The sequence below is a fragment of the Neoarius graeffei genome, chromosome 4 (assembly GCF_027579695.1).
Source record: "Neoarius graeffei isolate fNeoGra1 chromosome 4, fNeoGra1.pri, whole genome shotgun sequence".
In the NCBI taxonomy this organism is placed as follows: Eukaryota; Metazoa; Chordata; class Actinopteri; order Siluriformes; family Ariidae; genus Neoarius; species Neoarius graeffei.
Window position 1 is genome coordinate 80,649,172 of NC_083572.1, and position 20,696 is coordinate 80,669,867.

A 20,696-nucleotide genomic window follows, 5' to 3' on the forward strand; every position below is an offset into this window, starting at 1 on the left:
TATTCCAAGTTAACCAGATGAGGGTGAATAATAATATCTATATTTAGACTGTCTAAAAGCAGAGCTCCTGATGAGTGTAAAATATGTTTGTTAGTAGCGCCCAGAGCTGTTACTCATTATTCACATTCTGGGCAGAGCTGTCAATCCAAGAAGCTGTATTTATTATGCGACAGATGCTCGCTACTGTGTTTATATTCACCACCTGCCTCTGTCAGACGTTTTTTTTTTATCACGGTATGTTATAAAGCTTTGTTGTTCATCATCCTTGATACATGCACAATGTAAAGTTTGCGTGCGCCGTTTATTGAGTGCGTTTTGTGTTCGGTGCACTGGTTGAACTGTGGTTTAGCACGAGACTTTGAGCGTCTGTAACATTCAGAGCATAGTCTAAATATTCCTCTGCAAAATCGTGTATTTGTTTACAAACGTTAATTATTTTTTCTTCTTTCGTTTTCACGGTGGTCAGTGTTTGACGCTATACTCATGTTCAAGAGGAATAAAAACACATCTGGACCCATCAGAGACTCTCTGCTGTTGTTCTTAATGCCAAGGGCTGCTACAGTGTTGATAATGAGGTTTTTTTTTTTTTTAAATAGAGCAAATTAAAAATAACCACTGGCTAAAAACCCATCTATCTTACGGGTATGATGAAATGAAAACTTGGAAGAATATGGTAATGCACTGACCTGATTTTTGATGATTTTTGCGCCTGTACGATGTCCGTATGTGTAGCATTTACAGGGAACTCGATCGTAAGTGCAAGGCAACATCTCAACCACTTGACCACCATACAACGAAATTTGTATCTTATCATATTCTCTCATATCTTTCATTTACATAAGATAGATGGGTTTTTATTCAGCGGTTATTTTTAATTTGCTTTATACAACCCCGATTCCAAAAAAGTTGGGACAAAGTACAAATTGTAAATAAAAACGGAATGCAATGATGTGGAAGTTTCAAATTTCCATATTTTATTCAGAATAGAACATAGATGACATATCAAATGTTTAAACTGAGAAAATGTATCATTTAAAGAGAAAAATTAGGTGATTTTAAATTTCATGACAACAACACATCTCAAAAAAGTTGGGACAAGGCCATGTTTACCACTGTGAGACATCCCCTTTTCTCTTTACAACAGTCTGTAAACGTCTGGGGACTGAGGAGACAAGCTGCTCAAGTTTAGGGATAGGAATGTTAACCCATTCTTGTCTAATGTAGGATTCTAGTTGCTCAACTGTCTTGGGTCTTTTTTGTCGTATCTTCCGTTTTATGATGCTCCAAATGTTTTCTATGGGTGAAAGATCTGGACTGCAGGCTGGCCAGTTCAGTACCCGGACCCTTCTTCTACGCAGCCATGATGCAGTAATTGATGCAGTATGTGGTTTGGCATTGTCATGTTGGAAAATGCAAGGTCTTCCCTGAAAGAGACGTCATCTGGATGGGAGCATATGTTGCTCTAGAACCTGGATATACCTTTCAGCATCGATGGTGTCTTTCCAGATGTGTAAGCTGCCCATGCCACACGCACTAATGCAACCCCATACCATCAGAGATGCAGGCTTCTGAACTGAGCGCTGATAACAACTTGGGTCGTCCTTCTCCTCTTTAGTCCGAATGACACGGCGTCCCTGATTTCCATAAAGAACTTCAAATTTTGATTCGTCTGACCACAGAACAGTTTTCCACTTTGCCACAGTCCATTTTAAATGAGCCTTGGCCCAGAGAAGACGTCTGCACTTCTGGATCATGTTTAGATACGGCGGCTTCTTTGAACTATAGAGTTTTAGCTGGCAACGGTGGATGGCACGGTGAATTGTGTTCACAAATAATGTTCTCTGGAAATATTCCTGAGCCCATTTTGTGATTTCCAATACAGAAGCATGCCTGTATGTGATGCAGTGCCGTCTAAGGGCCCGAAGATCACGGGCACCCAGTATGGTTTTCCGGCCTTGACCCTTACGCACAGAGATTCTTCCAGATTCTCTGAATCTTTTGATGATATTATGCACTGTAGATGATGATATGTTCAAACTCTTTGCAATTTTACACTGTTGAACTCCTTTCTGATATTGCTCCACCATTTGTCGGCGCAGAATTAGGGGGATTGGTGATCCTCTTCCCATCTTTACTTCTGAGAGCTGCTGCCACTCCAAGATGCTCTTTTTATACCCAGTCATGTTAATGACCTATTGCCAATTGACCTAATGAGTTGCAATTTGGTCCTCCAGCTGTTCCTTTTTTGTACCTTTAACTTTTCCAGCCTCTTATTGCCCCTGTCCCAACTTTGAGATGTGTTGCTGTCATGAAATTTCAAACGAGCCAGTATTTGGCATGAAATTTCAAAATGTCTCACTTTTGACATTTGATATGTTGTTTATGTTCTATTGTGAATACAATATCAGTTTCTGAGATTTGTAAATTATTGCATTCCATTTTTATTTACAATTTGTACTTTTGTCCCAACTTTTCTGGATTCGGGGTTGTAAAAAAAAAAATTTAAAAATGCAAATGAAAGGGTACAAATTTCATTGTATGGTGGTCAAGTGGTTGGGATGTTGCCTTGCACTTACGATCGAGTTCCCTGTAAACGGTACACATACAGACATCATACAGGTCCAAAATCAATCAAAAATCAGGTCAATGCATTACCATATTCTCTCAAGTATGGAGTGCCGCTATAATTATGAATCTCAAATTCCTCTCAGGATTTTATGTTCTTATTGAACTTTGCCTGTCCCCTTTACCTTTGGCTTGTTTGGTCAGTCTGTAAAACTGCTTTATGGTATCTGTTAAAAGTGTAATGAAAATGAACCGGGGGGAGGGGGGATAAATTTAAAAAAAAAAAAAAAAAAAACCACCACACCTGCTATGCTCCAGCATTTGACTATGAAATCCCAGCTTCTAGTAAATGCAAATGGGTTCATAAATTTGGGATTTCAGCATTATTCAATATTTTCATTGTTTTATCCATTTAAAAGCACTTTAACAAGCGAGCTTAATTACACATGGAGTGCACAAATTTACAAAATAATTGTAAGGCATTTCACCCAGTGTAGTGAGAGACATTTGTGAGAATGTAGTTCAGATTAATGCAGTCCTTAAATTCATTAGGTGTTGAAATAATGAGGCATTGCTCCAGAGTTGTACATAGAAATTCAACACTTTTATTTTACATTCATACACATGTACAGTTAGCTTAATGCATTTTAGAAAAAGCCCAATCCCAAAAAGTCCTAAAGATGCACGGTTCAAGCAGTAATGAATTTGTTTTTTTTTTTATTCCTCTGAAATTTGAATTGGTGAAAAGCATGTTAAAAAAAATGTACATAAAATAAAGAACAAAAACACAGGACAAGTGGTGTCCTTCAGTTGTACCTTAGCAGAGTAACAGAAAGCAATTCAGTCACCACTGAGAAAGGCACCTTGAATACACAGTGTGTATACATAAAGAGGGCAAAAAGCGCAGTAATACAACCTTTACTGTAGCTTCTAGAACAATGACAAATGTAAACCTTCACTTGCTAACAGAAATAGTCACATTTCTATACAAACACAGTTGAAGTGAAATAACTGTTGTACCATAGCAGTATCTGTTTTTAATGCATATTTTAATATTATTTAATTAAAGATTGCTTCTGCCAGCAGAGCACAACCTTGGGAATATGCATTGCAACTATGCATTACGTCACACTTGTCTGCAGTTTCTTACTTTAACGAACGTTGGCCAGTAGCAACCCACCTCATGCAATGTTTTACACTTTGAGTGCAGCCATTATTCTCATATACAAATAAATCCAATTATAGGCACAGCCAAGATGTGATTTTGTAAAGGAGGCCATTCTAGTATGGTGTATCCCGTACACATAAAAATCTCTGGACACAATTCTTTACACTGCCATAAAATATACCGACCTTCAATTAAAATTCCTATACTTTCCGAAAAGTAACTTCTTTGATATAAAATACCGTATTCTCAAAAATTTGATTAATTTACATTCCATCCTCCTTTTTTTTCCCCCCAACAAAATAAAGCTTTTTTAATAACTGAAAGCTTAAAAACACTTAACATTACTGTATATTTATATGCAAATATAAACAATAAAGTGACAAGAGACCTTATATGGTTCTATGTTCACATATAGAGGAAACCCGTAGAACGGCATTAAATGCCTCAATTTTTTTTCTTCTTGTCGGAGCAACACAGTGTGGCACTACAGTTTCAGATGATTGTCCGAGTAGGGCTCAGAGAATGCTGTGGTTTGGCCCGTGTGTGTGTGTGTGTGTGTGTGTGTGTGTGTTCGTTCAGCAGACCTTTGTTAGATCTGGCAAATCTGCTGTGGCCATACGGTACTGGATCTTGGTGTTGGTGATGGCACCGTGCTTCTGTCGCAGGTGCAGCCGAAGCTGGCTCTTATGGCGAAAGTGCAAGTTGCATTTCTCACACTGCAAAACAAACAAAAGGTCTTTAAGAGTCTTGCCCTGTATCCGAAATCACTCACTCGTTCACTACTCCCTATATAGGGGATTCTGTATAGAGGACTATATAGTGAGCTCATTGGTTTAATATAATAAAAACCCACACTTTCGGACACTACTCCGCCACGCCGTTATTTACGTCCTTACTGTTGCACAATTAAAACGTGCCGATCAGTCGGCTGGTGGGTTTTCAAAATAATAAATACATGCATGTATTGTGATAAATCCATATTATACTGAGCGCATTTCCCACATTAATAAACACAAAGTACTTTGTGTCTGCTGCATCCTTCAGTTCTTTTAAAATCAAGGCTGAATACTTTCTTCTTTGCCGCTGCCTTTTATTAAATCAAATTTGAGGCTTCTGATTAATTCCTCACTCTGCACTGGAACTTTTATTCTTGTATTTTATTTCTTATTCAATTTTAGCTTATTTTCTATTCCCTTACTATTTTGAATGTCTGTTTATAATGCGTTTCTTCCTCCGAACACACTTTCTTTCAGCGCAACCACAATGCAATATTGCTTGTTAGTGACCATCGGTTGTACACTACTTTTCACAGTGCATTGTGGGATACTTTGAGTGCACTATATAGGGTGTAATAGTTCTCACTATACATTCGGACAGCGCTACAAAATGGCGGCCTCACTATATAGCGAGTTGTTTTGGACACAGGGATGTTGCGCTTTTTGCTGTACTCACATGGTAAGGTTTTTCTCCCGTGTGTATGCGCAGATGACTCTTGAGCGTCTGCAGGTGCCGGAATCGTGTGCCACAGATTTCGCAGGGATATGGCTTCTCTCCTGTATGGATCAGGACGTGGGCGCGCAGGTGAGCCACCTGGACACAAAATATAAAATGAACATAGAATCGAAATCCTTTGTGTGACAGAAATCTGATATATGCACACCTTTGGATGCATTGCAATAATTGAAGTGCGTATTCATGTGCCAGGTTTTAAACAATACGGGTATTGTTCTGTCTATACAATACCCTAAACTAACCCGGGCAACTAGAGCTTACTGTTAACAGATGACATTACATGGCAGCAAAGTTGTTTATTGTGAATATTATCAGAATAAGTTTATTGAACACTGAACTTTGTCACCATTTTTAGAAAACTAACAACCCACACAAGAGAGCGTTTTAGTGATTTTATCACAGGATGTGCAAATCCGTTACCCGTGATGATTATACCCCCACTCAAATGGCTGATTGCTTAACTTTATACATTTTAGGCCAGCACTGTAAATGAATGTTAACATTACTGGACCTTTTAGTGCCATCTTAACCTAAATATTTTGTAGAAATAATCTAAATGATTTTTTAATTGAATTTATTTTTATGTAGTGATTTTAGACTTGAAGTATATTGTTTGCATTTTACTAAATTGTAAAGCACTACATAGTGTACATATACAGTATAGCGCTATACAAACATAGATTATAATTCCATCTGAACCAGGGAGGTAGTAGGAAGTACCTGAACGAAGCGAGCCCCACACGTCTCACACTTGTATGGCTTTTCTCCAGAATGGATGCGTGTGTGGGTCTTGAGGTTAGCTGGTCGATTGAACTGTGCACCGCAGATGTTGCATCGATACGGCTTCTCTCCTGTAAAGCGAGCAGGACCGTTAGAGGCGTGGATCTATAAACTACACGAGAAAGTCTATTGAGATCGGTCTTGCTCTTTTTCCCCCCCTTCCCCTTACCTGTGTGTACCGTCTTGTGACTAGCAAGGTTTCCCTTGTAGCGGAATGCTGCTTGGCAACGGTCACATTTATATGGCTTGTCGCTGTGCACCTGATGCATGTGGCGTTTTAAGACCTCCTCCTCGGCAAATTTGGAATCGCATTCACTACAAAAATAGGTACCGTTTTCTGTAAACAAACAAACAAAAGCAAATGAAGCAAACAGATCTTGCACAGGTGTCCTCTCTGGGTGTCTACTGAAATTGTCCAAATTAGGTTCTTGGACAAGTCTAATGAGGAATGCTTGTAGCTTCTTCCTAAATAAAATCGCAAAATTGTACAAATAATATCTTGGCTGAACTGATCCCGTTGGTAAATACAGATGCTAAAGACTCACCACAGCTGGAGTCAGAATACTCCGAGTGCAGCTCGGCCATCTCCTCATTCAGACGCGAGCCGGGAGTGTTAGGACAAACGTCTGAGTGTTGTGGGGACTGTGAGCCACAGGATGTGCACTTTAAGTGGCTCATATAAAGAGAAGAGTGGCTGTCACCATTCCTCTGGGAACCCTCCAGACTTCTGCCAAAAGAATAACATGAAGTTTTACTTTTTTTTTTTTTTTCTTCCCCCTCCCCTCTCCTCTTCCCCCTTCCTTTTTTGTTGCTTTTCACACCGCCACCTCTGGCACTGTCACACTCGCACTTTTAGACATTTGACACATCCTGGCTAAGGAAGTCAAGTCGCTGGGTCTGCTATAAGCGGTGAAGGGAAATTTATTCTGGTTTGTAGAGAGGCTTTGAGGATGAAATTGTCTCTCTAAACGCTGAGAATTTTACAAAGTTGGTCCCATTGATCTTGATCCAAAATGCTGAGGAATGGCACCAACTATTCCAACTTCGCAGTGACTTCACTTAGCCGAGAGCTTGTTAAATGACTACTATTGTTCTCAGTGAGATGCGCTGATGCTATTAAGCGCAATACATTCATGCATGCATATTCAGTAGATCCATCAGAAATAGATGAATGTGTGGTGAAGGAATAGAAGAGCTTTCATGCTTGGATTTAATCTTTATTTTGCCAGATTGTAAGGGTTCATAGACATGCTTTAAACCACGCCACTGTGAGTAAAAACTGCTAGCACGCTCACCTGTTAATAATATTGTTGAGGCGGCTGGCTTGGGGCACAGTGAAGTCATCTCCATGGTCAGTGATCTTCGTGCTGGCAGCCTGCATGTCTGGCTGCTCAGATTCAGATGACGGATGAAAAGCCAGCCTCTGTGGTGAGCGCATCTCGGGTTCATGAGCTCCACTCTCTTCTTCCTTGGTGCTCTGATTGAGCACAATGAATTTATATTTTTTCCAGTTGCGAGCCTTTGGGTCCTGAGTGCCCTGTGGTGTCAGAGGCTGAGAGGTTTGAGAGAGCGCGGCGTTCTTGCTGCTGCTCGATTCTGTGGGCGAATTGGGCTGGCAGTCGGATTTTAAAGGGCTCTGCGGGCTGCCAATCAGAGCCTTGCGCCCACTGGAGGCCATACCAATAGAGTAAGGCTGCTGGCTCAGTTCACCTTCACCCAAAGGAGCCCGCTCTTTACCTACGTCTCGCGGATGTTCCTGGGCCAGGCTGGCGAGTCCGTGCTTTCGAGAACTTGTAACAACGGACTGAGCCAAACCTTGCAGGTTCTCCCTTTTCATGTCGTCGTTTCTCCCCAGCACCCGGGAGGAGTAGGCATCGGAGTGGCATGAGCTCGGGTGGCTGCCGTTAGAGCTGAGCACAAAGTCATCACCTGGCGGGCAGTGTTTGTGTTGGAGGACGCCTCCTTTGGCAAAGTCAGGGAAAGTGTTCTTGGTGTCCGTCAGCTTACAGAGAGGAAAAGGAAAAGCCTGCATGGGGAACTGGCCATAAACATGATAGGAGTTGTTGGAAGTATTCACTCCGTTAAATATGGGACCATAAGACCTTCCGTCACGGAAACAGCCGGTTCGTCCTGCCATGTTCTCCACAACCTCATGTGGCCTGTAACCGTGAACATCTTGAGGTAAAAGTAGAGGGCTGACCAGGAAATCCTCTCTGGGCAGTTTGATAGAGGAGTCACTAAAACAAATTATATAGTGTAAAATATACTAATCAATATCAAATATAGTTCATCAGAAACAAGGCTACACACACTAACAGCAATGTCTAGAACCTTAAAAGGCACTATTGTCAACAACACAACCAAGGGTATGTTTTCCAAGCTGCTATATACACACACGAAGAAGTGCTAAACCTACATCCAGGTCCCTGCAAAAATCGTTTGAGACACATACCTGGACTTAATGAATCTGTGGCAGGTGTCGACAACGTGGTCCATCTGCAGGTAGATGGCCGTGTTCATGACCGACATAATGAGGCTCTCCTTCAGCGTGAGACGGGACGTGTACATGAACTCCAGGAGGACTGCGAAGCCTTCTGGGTCAACCTTCGGGTCCAGACTGATAGCATTCATGTTGCATTTTAGAGAGTCAGTGAATATTGAGTAAAAGAGCCCACTGTGAAAACAAGGCAGACGAGCACAGTTTTAGAATGCGGCGCCTTAAAAAAAACAAGTAAAATACCCCCACAGACTAATTGCATTACAATTAAAATGCTACGAGTCCCAGATGTGAATAGCTTCGGTGTACCTGCATGCCATGAGGACAGTCTTGTGAGCACGAAACTGCTGTCTGTTGACCAGAATGGTGACGTCTGTGAGGATATCCCTGCTGCGCATCCGGTTCAGGTTCAGCAGGACATCGCTGGCATGGCGTGTGAACTGGATGCAGCTGTCTGCTGCACAAGACATTTTGTCAAGATCTGTAACGAAATGTCAAGCAATGAGCTTTGGTGTCCTTCACATATGCACACCACCCCACGGAAAGTGAAAGAACACTGCGGTTAGTGGGCTGGGCAATTCCTCATTGTGACATTAACATGTGTGAAATTCACAAGGAAGGTAACGTGCCAGGATTGAATAAACAAAGTACTGCTCAGCACCACAGTGAATGTCGTGTACAAAATGAATCTTTTCATAATTTTCAGTGTAGACAAATGAATTATTGTAATCCCATAGATCTTTGTTTCCATATGGGACTGGAGCAAACAAATGGACTTTTTTTTTTAAAACAGAGGATGATCACCACAATTATTACATTTTTACTACACGGCTTTGTTGAAGAATCAATTCTGATTGGACAGTTACGCCATTCTATAGTGTTATTTCCAAATAGCAGACTGTTACTGTGAATAACAGACCATTGCTTTGGACATGCTTCTGAACATAGACTCTGGAAGACCATGTCCAATCATATCAACCCACAGAAAGAAGTCCAGTAAATGTTGCTTTAATAATCGAATTAACACTGCTCATTCGGGACACTCTGTGGCAAAATTACCATCAGAAGACACCATTGATGAGTTTTCTAATATCAATTACGTTCAGTTTAACATGAATTATAACAATACAGAGGCTAATCTTAAGTCTACAGAGTTTGTTACTCTGGACGCAATTATGACTATAGAATCCAAGACTTTTTAGTGGAAGCAATAAAATCACTTAAATCGTTAGTTGTTTTTAAATCAATATTTTGGCAAATTGATTTCTTTAATACGTAAACATGCAAGTAGGATAATGACTGGCTAACTGTACATTATCACGAAATAAACCCCGGCAGGGTGATGCAGGACGAACATGATGCGGATTTCAAATGGTTTGCTGTACATTAATCCCTTAATTAAGTCTCTGTCTCATGAAAGTGTCTATAAAGAAATATTCCAAAGTACAGGATATTTTTAAATAAATTTACTATCATTTCACAGTCTAATAACTTTGCCAGTTCTCATTCAACTGACCTCAAATTTTAACTGCATGTATGGAAACCGGTCAAAATTTTGTGTAATTTTTTTTTTTTCTTTCTCTTTTTAGGTATAGAAATGCCATTCACTGGAAAAGAAAAGGCGTTGTGTTGAGTACGCTCAAACACATTCGAACAAGACTGCAGCATGCATTTATGAGAGAATTCTATAAAAATGCAACAACTGCAGTGCAGATTTGGACACGGGACAAAAAGTTCAAAAGAGGAAGGCTGGGTTAGGCGCGCACATTGAAAATTTTGTTCACAGAATCCACATACCTTTGAATTTCTCATTCAGATTTTGAAGAGCAAGAAGTCTTATATTGCTCATCAAGGCTGTTCAGTTTCATTTGCCTAGACTGTAGTTTCTGGGATATTTACATCTCAAATATAAATTAAAAAAAAAAAAAGCTAATTCTCTCAACTTTGAATTTTCACATCAAATGGTGGCAGGTGGTGTAGTGGTCAGCACTGTCGCCTCACAGCAAGAAGGCTCTGGGTTCGAGCCCAGCGAGGGCCTTTCTGTGCAGAGTTTGCATGTTCTCCCCGTGTCCGCGTGGGTTTCCCCCACAGTCCAAAGACATACAGGTTAGGCTAACTGGTGACTAAATTGACTGTAGGTGTGAATGTGAATGGTTGTCTGTGTGTCAGCCTGGTGATGACCTGGTGACTTGTCCAGGGTGTACCCCGCCTCTCACTCAGTCAGCTGGGATAGGCTCCAGCTTGCCTGCGACCCTATATGACAGGCTAAGCGGTTATGGATGGAGGTTTTTAAACGAAACGAGCTAAGATTTTACTACCCTTTCATCTTTGATCATTATGCTCACAGAATTAACGTTTGTATAAAAACTGAATGATATTAAATAAGTCACACTGTAGTTCTCAGAGGCGGCCACTCGGTGGCGCCAAAGACCGAACAAACAGGAACAGGTTGCAGCGGAGAGTCTGAAATGCTTTATTAACTTTATAAGGGTTTTAAGTGTTTAAGATACACCATGTGTATAAGATATTGTATTTTAGGATGCAGGAACTGAATTTAAGCCAGGATTGTGCGCTCATACACCACAACAAACAGCTAACAAAGGGCTGAAAGTTGGATGTTTAACTTGTCAGCGGTTTCAGTAGAGTTTACTGACGTGAAAGTTGCCATTTTTGATAATTCAACCACACAAGATGTTTTTGTTCTCCGTTAGAGCTCCAGGTGAGGCGCGATGAGCCCGTGTTTAACTGCGCTGTAAACAGTCACTCGCTTCGCTTTGAGAAACTCAGCCTCGGTGTCCTAGCAACACTCAGACTCAGGGCTGTGCGCGTGCGTGAGCGCGCGCGCACACAGAGCTTGATTTACATGTGAAATCAACAGGTCTTTACTGCCAGAACACACACACACCTCTCTCTCTCTCACACACACACCTCTCACACACCTGCTCAAGTGTTTAACGGTCTCGGTACAGGAGAGATTTGGTTCTCTACATTTACACACAAAGCACTCAGGAAGACCAGCACTAGGATATTCAAGATAGACTAACAAACTACCAAAGCACAAGCCATCAGCCAGGCTCTTCTCACTAAACCCATCAATTTTCTGATTTGCCTTCCTGTGCGTTAGTGTCTTAACACTGGAAAGAGAAAGTTATTCCATAACACTTTGTACTACATGTACACTTCAACACCAACTAGCTCCCTCAACCTGTTTTGCTCATTTGTTTATTGCACCACATGTACTTTGTTGTTGTTGTTGTATTGCCATCCAGGGGTGCAGATCCGATGTCAGGATTGGGGGGACACAAGTGATTTTTTTTTTTTTTTTGCCCGTATGCAACTCATACCATACAACCATAAATCACAACTTCGTAGAGGCTCGCCAAATCATTCAAAAAAAGTACTGAACAGGGAATCATTTGTCTGAAAATACATTCATTTGTACAATTTTGAATAATTTAGGGGATTTTTATTTGGGGGGGGGGGGGGGGACAATTCATGTTTTTCAGAAATTGGGGGGGGGGGCGGTCATGTCCCCCTCGTCCCCCCCCCCCGGATCTGCACCCATGTTGCCATCTTCATCTGTCTTGCTGCTGCTATCATCATCACCCACATTTCTCCACCTGAGGAATTAATTTTTCATTGTCAAAACATGAGACCTGTTGCATTAGTATCAGTAATTCAGAAACTTTCTTCCGCCAGCACTTGCCAGACTGTCTACCAGTTTGACCAGTGTTTTAAGCTGGATTTTTTTTTTTTTTTAAAGGGAAGTGTTTGAGTACAGTACACACCCACACATTTCTACTATAGAAGAGCCGATCAGCTTGATTTTCTTCTGCAAAGAATTCTCCTGCTTTACATATTGAAGTAAATCCTCACAGATAATGCACCCTCTCTCTAGGATACACTACTTAAACTTTTGTACATCCTGACACGTCCAGCACTTTATTCTCTCTACAGATTGCACACATTACTTTGAGGCATGTGTCTGTCATTTTTTCCTCCTCCTCCAGTCTCGGATTTCTCTCAAGAGTCTCTCTTGACCGATAATGAACTTTGATTTCTGGCAAAAACAACAAAGGAGAAAGTGCACCGTAGTAGACGGTCAAAACAGAACGGGACCACGCGTTACCATGGTTCCTAAAGGCGGGCATTCTATTTTGACAGACCATTCACTTGGGTAGCATGCGGTTTGGGATGCAGCCAAAGGCAGGATGAAGTCATGGCGCTTTTCAGTCCAAACCCACATGGTGCTTTGGTCAACCCCACTGCACACAGTCTGTCCCAAATCAGCACGCTCACTTTCTGATCTCTGTGCTGTTTCTGCGACCACGAGATGTCACTCAGGGTTCAGTTTTGCTCTGACAGCTGAGTAACGAACCCATGAACTCCTGTATCCATTAACTCGCAGGCTCCCAGCCCTTGTCCTGGAGTAGCCCGTGTCCTAGACACTTCATTGGTCGAGTTGAGTTGAGTTAACTGACTAGTTGAGTTCAGAACAGAGAGTAAAATATTAAAACAGGACGAAGGACAGGGGGGTCCTCTATTACCTGGGCTGGGAGCCTGCGAATGAACTCAGGAAAGATTAAGAAAACAAAAACACACATGATGGGAAGACCTCCAGCAACTTACTAACACTTGGCGAGACATTCATTCATTCATTCCATCAAATGCTTTCATATTTATGGTGCATTTCTATCATCCACATACAATAAATGCACAGTTTTCTACATCAGTGTCCAAGTGTAGGTTTCCCCGGTCTGCTCCAGAAATAGCCAGCATGTGCGGCGCCTTCACCCAAACTGATTTATGACCCTCATGCTAAATGCCAAAGTCTAGCGCGCGACCTGTTTGCAAACGATTCAGTCCCACGCTGATACGGTCGCAGCCCAAAAAAAAAAAAAAAAATCTCTTGATGCATTTGTCATGAGAGGAAAGTATTGAGTTCTAGATCCTCCCAGACAGACAGACAGACAGAGTGATCTAGAACCACATGTCTGCGTTTAATCGCAGGAGCAGTAAAAGCACGCGCGCGTTTCCTATTGGGCAGAACGTACACGCAGCGCGCGCACCGAGCCGAGCCGTTTTGGGTTCGGACCCACTTGAACTTAGACAGTTGAGGAACAGCGCGCGAGCGGCAGTCAATAGAGAGCTGCCCTGTTCTTTTACACCAAGGTGTTCAACAGGTTATGAGTTTTAATAATAATAATAATAATAATAATAATAATAATAATAAATAAATAATAAATGACGTGTTTACGGCGCGTGAGCTAAAAAGCTCACAACAGTGTTGCTTTGAAAGCTCAACGACGCTCTTAGCTGTTTGAGCTAACCACCAAACCCTGCTCGGACAGCACTGACAGCTCCGATATGAGGGGGTTTTTTTCTCCTTTTTTAAAACACAAAACAGATGTACAGAAACTACACCACAAGCGCGTTGCCTGTAAAATCGCCAATAGGACCAGACACACACACACACACACACGTCAAACTGCCTGAAAAGGGCACAACGCGAGACTTCCTCACACAGCCCTAATTCAAACAGTTAATAAACAGTCCACCATTCAAAGAAGACATTTCAGAGACTTAAGTTCACGAGTTACTTTAGTTAGTTAATCCTCCTGACCAAACACAGCAGCGCGTCAACATTTTCTCCATGTTCTCTCTCTCTCTCTCACACTCTCACACACACACACACGCACGCAAGCACGCTCGCGTCGCAGCCCACGGCACGGACCGAGCTCAAGTCGTTACAATGTCTCACGCCGTCGGATCAGTCAAGGGCAAAGCCCAGCCACTAAAGCGTCCTGACCAAACAGTTACATTGACCCGCACTTCAACTACTTCACAACAGCCCTGGCAATAAAACACACAGGTTTTAGGTGGAAAAAAACAACTATTTTTTTATAGAATATCCTTGACAAACACCTGCCCGAGTCAACAGAGCGGCACAGAACAAGCGGCACATTATTGAGCGAGAAAAAAAAGAATTAAAAAAAAAATCATCACCTGGTAGTGCTTTCCTAGAAACTTCTTGCATCACCACTTCTAAGAACCCCTGTTCTAAGAATCAGCAGAGCTCAATTCTCGGAATTTGAGCTTGTGGTCGTACCATTTTTACAGGGCGGGGGTGTGCGTCATTTTAACACCCAGCGCTATTTCATGAACCTCGACCCTAGGTTTTCACTCACACCACTCTATGGGGTCGTGAATAGAGTTATATGGATTAAAAAGATTGTAAATGTTATCCGAAATCAAGAAAAATGTTCCTAATTCAGTCGGATAAAGTGGTTTAAAGTGTGTGACGCTACCTCTGACTTGGACTCTTCCAAACACAGACAGTCACGTGTTCCAAAGAGGCGGAGGGGTAGAAAAAATACCCTCCTGGCAACGTAAGCCGTAGAGGCTACGTCCATGTGAAGTCGCGTACTAGCGTACTAAGTAGTATGTCAGACGCTATGCTGATACACTGCTTCGTTTAGTATGGTATGGTATGGAATGGAATGGTATGGGAGCGCAGCCCAGCGTGTGCGTGCGTGCGCGCGTTGCGTGTTTAAGCCCAGCCTCAAAATTCTCAGAAGTAATTTGCTCTTCTGAGTCCATTCACTGCCGCCGTGTTAAAACCTCAGCAGCCTTAAAAACACTATACCGAGTGTGCTCCTATTCACACGGACCATCCGAGGCGCTTTATAACCTGCCGCTCTGCTCATATTTATTTTTATTTACCTTTTTAGAAATGCGTTCCAATTTTTTTTTTTTTTTGCTCGTCTTCGGTGCGGACTGCTGCTCAACAATGAGCACAGGGTTTATCTGTGCTTTTGTTTTATTCAAGATCAGCCTAAAGGTGTTATATATTTGAAAAGCATATATATATTTTTTTTCAATTATTATTGTTATTATTTTACCCTTCACATCTTGGATTTTCTAACATCCACTCCTTGCCTCTGCTTTTGTCCTTGTCGAGCTTTATGTGTCTGAAATGTGCATGGCATTGCTGTAAGTAGCTGGTGTACATGTTAAATGTGTGCTTTTTTTTTAACATAATTTATCCTGTACAGTAGCGAGTAGTAGTTCCAGTGAGCGTGTATTGCACAGCGAACTGTATTAGTTCGAATCCTGCTGTGTTTAATTAGTGTTTCCAACTGGATCCAAATGAACAGTGCAACTGTTACACTATGAGGTAATTAAACGCTATGATTTGGGTTCTGCTGTGTAATATACAAATGGGGAGGGGGAAATTTGCCTAAATGTTGTTTTTGGTTTTGTTTTGTTTTTTCCAACAAGTAAATATTGTTTGAACCCCTCTTCTTTTTGACCAAAGTAAGCAGAGTCTGTAATTGCAGTAAAAGATTTATATATGTATAAACACTTAAACACAGTGTCCCAAAAGTCTCCATACAAAGGGGGAAATAAACACTTTTTTTTTTTTAGCAAAATGTCTGACATAATTTTTCATACTTAGTACATGTATATCCTTTAAGAATGCCTAAGTACATATTTTCATGGCTTCAGCACAAAGATCATTTAAAGGAACACATTCAACGTGCAATTACAGTTACACACACAACACCACACCACACCACGAGTTCATCATGAGTAGGACAGACAACTCTGTGTGTGTGTGTGTGTGTGTGTGTGTGTTTACAAAGAAACAGCAGCCATGTAGACAATGTTCTGTAGTGTAAATAAAGTTCCATTTTGCCAAAACGTATCAACGATCCCCTATATATGGTAACTTTCGGGACATTCAAAATACATCCATGGACATACACACATAGTTCAACTCAGACATTTTGCTCTGATTTTCCTCTAAAAGATAATAATGCGTCCTCTCACGCCCTGCACTGAGCGTGCAGTAGTGACAGCTTACTTTAGCTCTGAGAAGCCTACAGGGTGGTGTGAATGTGTGCATACGTGTGTGTGTGTGTATATATATATATATATGTGTGTGTGTGAGAAACAGCAGCTGATAACATAACACATGCAGGATAACTGTTATTAGGCTTTTTTTCACTAAAATATATTAGGCTTTTAATTTGAGAATTAATGTGATCTAATTCCACCTGTTTACACTTAGTGATGGAGGAGATGATTTTTAAAGTGGCTGCATGGACAAGTTGCAAAGATGTGTTCAAGAAACAGAGAAAATAAGAACAGGTGGACTCGCTGGTGTGTTGGGGAAAGTCACTTAACTGTGTGTCCAAACTTAACACTCTGTCCTGTGGGTTAAAGGGCAATCATGTTTTATTTGTAACACTGCGAAAGTAGTTGCATTAAAGATAGATTGTTATTTCACAGAGTGTAGTAATAATAATATTATTACTATTATTATTATTGTTATTATTAATGTATAATAATGTAATTACTACTATATTAAATGTATACAAGTATTGACACATAAGTGAGAGTCCTCGAGCTTCATTATTGTTTTTCAAAAAAAAAAAATTCCACGTTTTGTTTTCCAGCCGCATTCTGCATGCATCTCGTTCACTGAATCTGAATAATGTCATGGCCTAAACAATGTTAAGGCACAGAATGTTCTAGATAAACCTGGACTGGCCTTTAACCCAGAATAAAGCGTGTTTAGCTTGGTGAACGAGTTGGGCAAGATTCTGCAAAACAGCAGCAAGTTCACCTGCTCTTGTTTTATCTGTGTTTCTTGATCAAAAGTGACTTATCTCTGCAGCCAGTTTGAAAACTATTGCATAATTAATGAAGCAAATGTAAGTTTGATTAGACTATTTAGCCCTTTTCAGTGTGAAGACTCTGATATGATATTGTGGGAAAACAACAACACGCCGTCTGCCTGCCTGCAAGCCTCGACAGCCCAGCGAGTGTGTGCTGATAGGACAGGCTTGCATATTTTTCAACCTGAGACCTGTTGCTGACATGGCAGAGCAGCGCCTTCTGATACATAGCCTACAACTTGTCATTTTTTGCCTGTAGGTTCGAACATATTTGCGTATGCATACACCATGTTCAGTCTGTGAATCATTTACAGAACAAACTTTCTTCATTTGCAGTACTGAAAAGGCCTTGACCACTGACAGCTTATTTCCCTGAATGTCACAAACCGCAGAGTTTTTATGTACTCCTGTGCTTTGTATTTGTTTGCAAAGAGTTTAATGGGAATTTGTTGTCATCTTTGTGCAAATATAACTTGTGCAAGCGCAATAAAATGATTTCTGTCCATATCTCAGATTTCAGCACTTCAATTTACATGCTGTCACAGATCAAGGGCATTTCAAGTGAGACATTTGTACGCTGAATTTTAACTGCTTCTCTGAGAAGATGTAAAGTTTAGTAAATGATTCTTGAATCTAAAACTTGACATAGAGCACACACACTAATCGCTTTTATCTTGTCTGACCATTATCAACTTTTCTTTAATATTTGAACGTGATCAGAGTTCCTGTTAGGATTTTAAAGTGATGGTCGAACTAATTTTATTTTGCTTTAAAATAACTTTCGTGTGTATATCTGTATATACTATGCATAAGACAGGGTGCTAGTGGGTTATCTTCATCTTGCTGTGTATAGGAGCTACTGTATTAAAGCATCTTGAGGAATGACAGTGTCCTTGATGGTGTAATGGTGAGTAATTTCTCATAATTGAATTTAGCCTCAGACTTACACAGTTCACCTTGACATTACACCTTATTCATAAAATGTTTAAACCAGACATGTGGCAATAATCAGTTATACAACATAGCAAGGTGTTCAGCAGGTAGAACATTTTCGAAGCTTTGTCCTTCTCGGAGAAGCGTTCCCAGAAGTCTGTTCACAAGACATAACGTCCATGGATTTTAAAAAGCTTTGCTAACATTGTGTAATTGTAATACAAATGATGACATTATGTTGTATAAAAACAGCTGTAGATAGAGGATAGTATTTCATGGGAGGCAGACAGGGTCCAAAATACACAGAGGGTATTTTCATCTCATCTCATTATCTCTAGCCGCTTTATCCTTCTACAGGGTCGCAGGCAAGCTGGAGCCTATCCCAGCTGACTACGGGCGAAAGGCGGGGTACACCCTGGACAAGTCGCCAGGTCATCACAGGGCTGACACATAGACACAGATTCACACTCACATTCACACCTACGGTCAATTTAGAGTCACCAGTTAACCTAACCTGCATGTCTTTGGACTGTGGGGGAAACCGGAGCACCCGGAGGAAACCCACGCGGACACGGGGAGAACATGCAAACTCCACACAGAAAGGCCCTCGCCGGCCCCGGGGCTCGAACCCAGGACCTTCTTGCTGTGAGGCGACAGCACTAACCACTACGCCACCGTGCCGCCCCAGAGGGTATTTTATTGGAAAAAAAAAAAAAGTATGTCAGCACCACTATACTACAACAAAATTACATTCAACTTCAATACTGCTGATGTTTATAACACGTCGACAATATGATCCACAAATGAGAAATAATAAAGTACCATGCAAAGGTTTACAACAGTTTAGTTCGGTTTATTGTGTCTAATGTTTCACATCAGAGCTCCCCGAGGACTCCTGCTAATGACAGACGTCTGATGATTGTTGCTTAGCTGCAAGCTGATAGTTCAGGAGATAAACTAGTGATAGAAGGGCTGGCAATATATCACTATTCCTGCCCTAGGATAAATTTATTTTCAAATAAAACTCTCTACTAATTAAAAAAACAACAACTAGCTGTTTTAACATGTAGTAGCATTCTGAATAAAGACATGTCATGTCATGTACCTCCCACATGCCTGAAAGTGTGTGTGTGTGTGTGTGTGTGTGTGTGTGTGTTTTACTGTTTTCTTTCACTTTAAATAACACCTCAGTATTAAGCAGAGCCCAATGCTGTACTGAACAATAAATATCTCTAATTACTAAAATACATTACATACTCAACTAGTCACACACATCACACTCCAGCTTGGAGCCATTTCCGAATGCAAACATAAAAAAGCACACACATATTGCCGGAGTAAAAGCCAATCAATTACAAATGTACCATAGTATGAAGGAGAAAAAACTAAACTAAATATACTTAACAGTTATTCCATGAACTCAAGCCGTACATGAGCTGAGAGCCGATGAGGCGCGTAGCCCCGAGTCGGCTATAAGCCATGTATGACGAGATTGAGTGGAAGAACTGTTTTATTCTATCCACATTCACTGGATTTTGAGAAACAGAGCATTTTTATTTGAATTTTTTTTGCAAATTCGATAAATACAAACTTTATACAAAACATCCGACAAAATAATTTCCACTTAGAATGTGAACAAACCGGCGAAATGACAGGAGCAATTTTTGAAAAATGCTATAATAATAATAATAATAATAATAATTCTTGAGAAATAAAAAAAGATACATTCTTACCATCAAATACTTTCATTCATATTTTGTTGCTTTTTTATATTTTTATCTCCTGCTGGCCGAAAGGCCTGAAGGGGGATTATGTCGACTCGTCACAATGTCCGTCCGTCTGTCCGTCCGTCTGTCCATCCGTCTGTCTGTCTGTCTGTCCGTCCGTCCCAGCATACATGTCAACCTTTGGTCAATCAAACCTGTATAACCAACCTCCAAAATCCGTATTTCCCTTATAAAATCCGTATAAGATGCAAATTAAAATAATTTACCTAAAATTTGAATGATAATTAACAATGATATATCCAAGTTACTTTTTATTCAATATTAATAACAATAAACCTTCAGAATGAATACAAAGCTCCAATGTTTGACAAAAACACAAAGTGTTATCAGCGTAGTTACGAAGGAAATACTTCGTTGTTTGGAGACAGGTTTCACCGAGCGGCTATTATGCACGAGACTTCATATTAGCCACAAAGTCAGGAAAATCTGTTTGTAAAATTACGTTATAATGACCAAATACAATGAAAAGTATTTTTCCAGTCTCACCTGTGAAAGGTAATCCCATGTGATCTCGTTTGGACGGTAACCCTGTTGGTACAGTTAAACGCAGCACATGAATGAGGCATCTTTATTCTCGGCTACTGTCTAGACGCTATACCAGAGACGGATGAAGAATCTCCACTTTGCCACATCCAATATAGCGGCGAGGATGACGTATGATTCTACGCAGAAGGCGGCGTCTATGTTTATATGTCTATGACTTCACGGTTGGCGGGATTCTCGCAATGCGGTGTGCGCATGATCAAAAGTGGAACGAAGTCTCGCTACCA

At 40.9% G+C, this 20,696-nt stretch overlaps 1 protein-coding gene across 3 annotated transcripts; it reads right to left on the reverse strand.

The window, feature by feature from the left end:
- Positions 1–3,147: 3,147 nt before the first annotated feature.
- Positions 3,148–14,588, reverse strand: bcl6aa (BCL6A transcription repressor a). Of its 3 annotated transcripts, none has more exons than XM_060919811.1 (9): positions 14,529–14,588; positions 8,832–9,003; positions 8,478–8,699; positions 7,321–8,262; positions 6,571–6,752; positions 6,195–6,362; positions 5,966–6,096; positions 5,186–5,323; positions 3,148–4,449 (listed from the first exon to the last, which is right to left on the reverse strand). In XM_060919811.1, the coding sequence occupies exons 1-9, from the start codon at positions 14,557–14,559 to the stop codon at positions 4,309–4,311; spliced, it is 2,127 nt and encodes a 708-aa protein (XP_060775794.1). In that variant the 5' UTR covers positions 14,560–14,588; the 3' UTR covers positions 3,148–4,308. The 3 variants fall into 3 exon arrangements, with proteins under 3 accessions (XP_060775794.1, XP_060775793.1, XP_060775792.1); XM_060919810.1 differs by lacking the exon at positions 14,529–14,588 and adding an exon at positions 10,320–11,972 and having other exon boundaries at positions 6,571–6,749; XM_060919809.1 differs by lacking the exon at positions 14,529–14,588 and adding an exon at positions 10,320–11,971.
- Positions 14,589–20,696: the final 6,108 nt, after the last annotated feature.

Bases quoted from the DNA above. Each gene is read 5' to 3' on its own strand.
- bcl6aa (XM_060919809.1), bottom strand. From the start codon at position 10,371: ATGAGCAATATAAGACTTCTTGCTCTTCAAAATCTGAATGAGAAATTC. The intron at 8,700-8,831 runs GTACACCGAAGC...TTGTTTTCACAG, and splicing joins ACTGTCCTCATGGCATGCAG to TGGGCTCTTTTACTCAATAT. The intron at 6,097-6,194 runs GTAAGGGGAAGG...CTCGCTTTACAG, and splicing joins TCACAAGACGGTACACACAG to GAGAGAAGCCGTATCGATGC.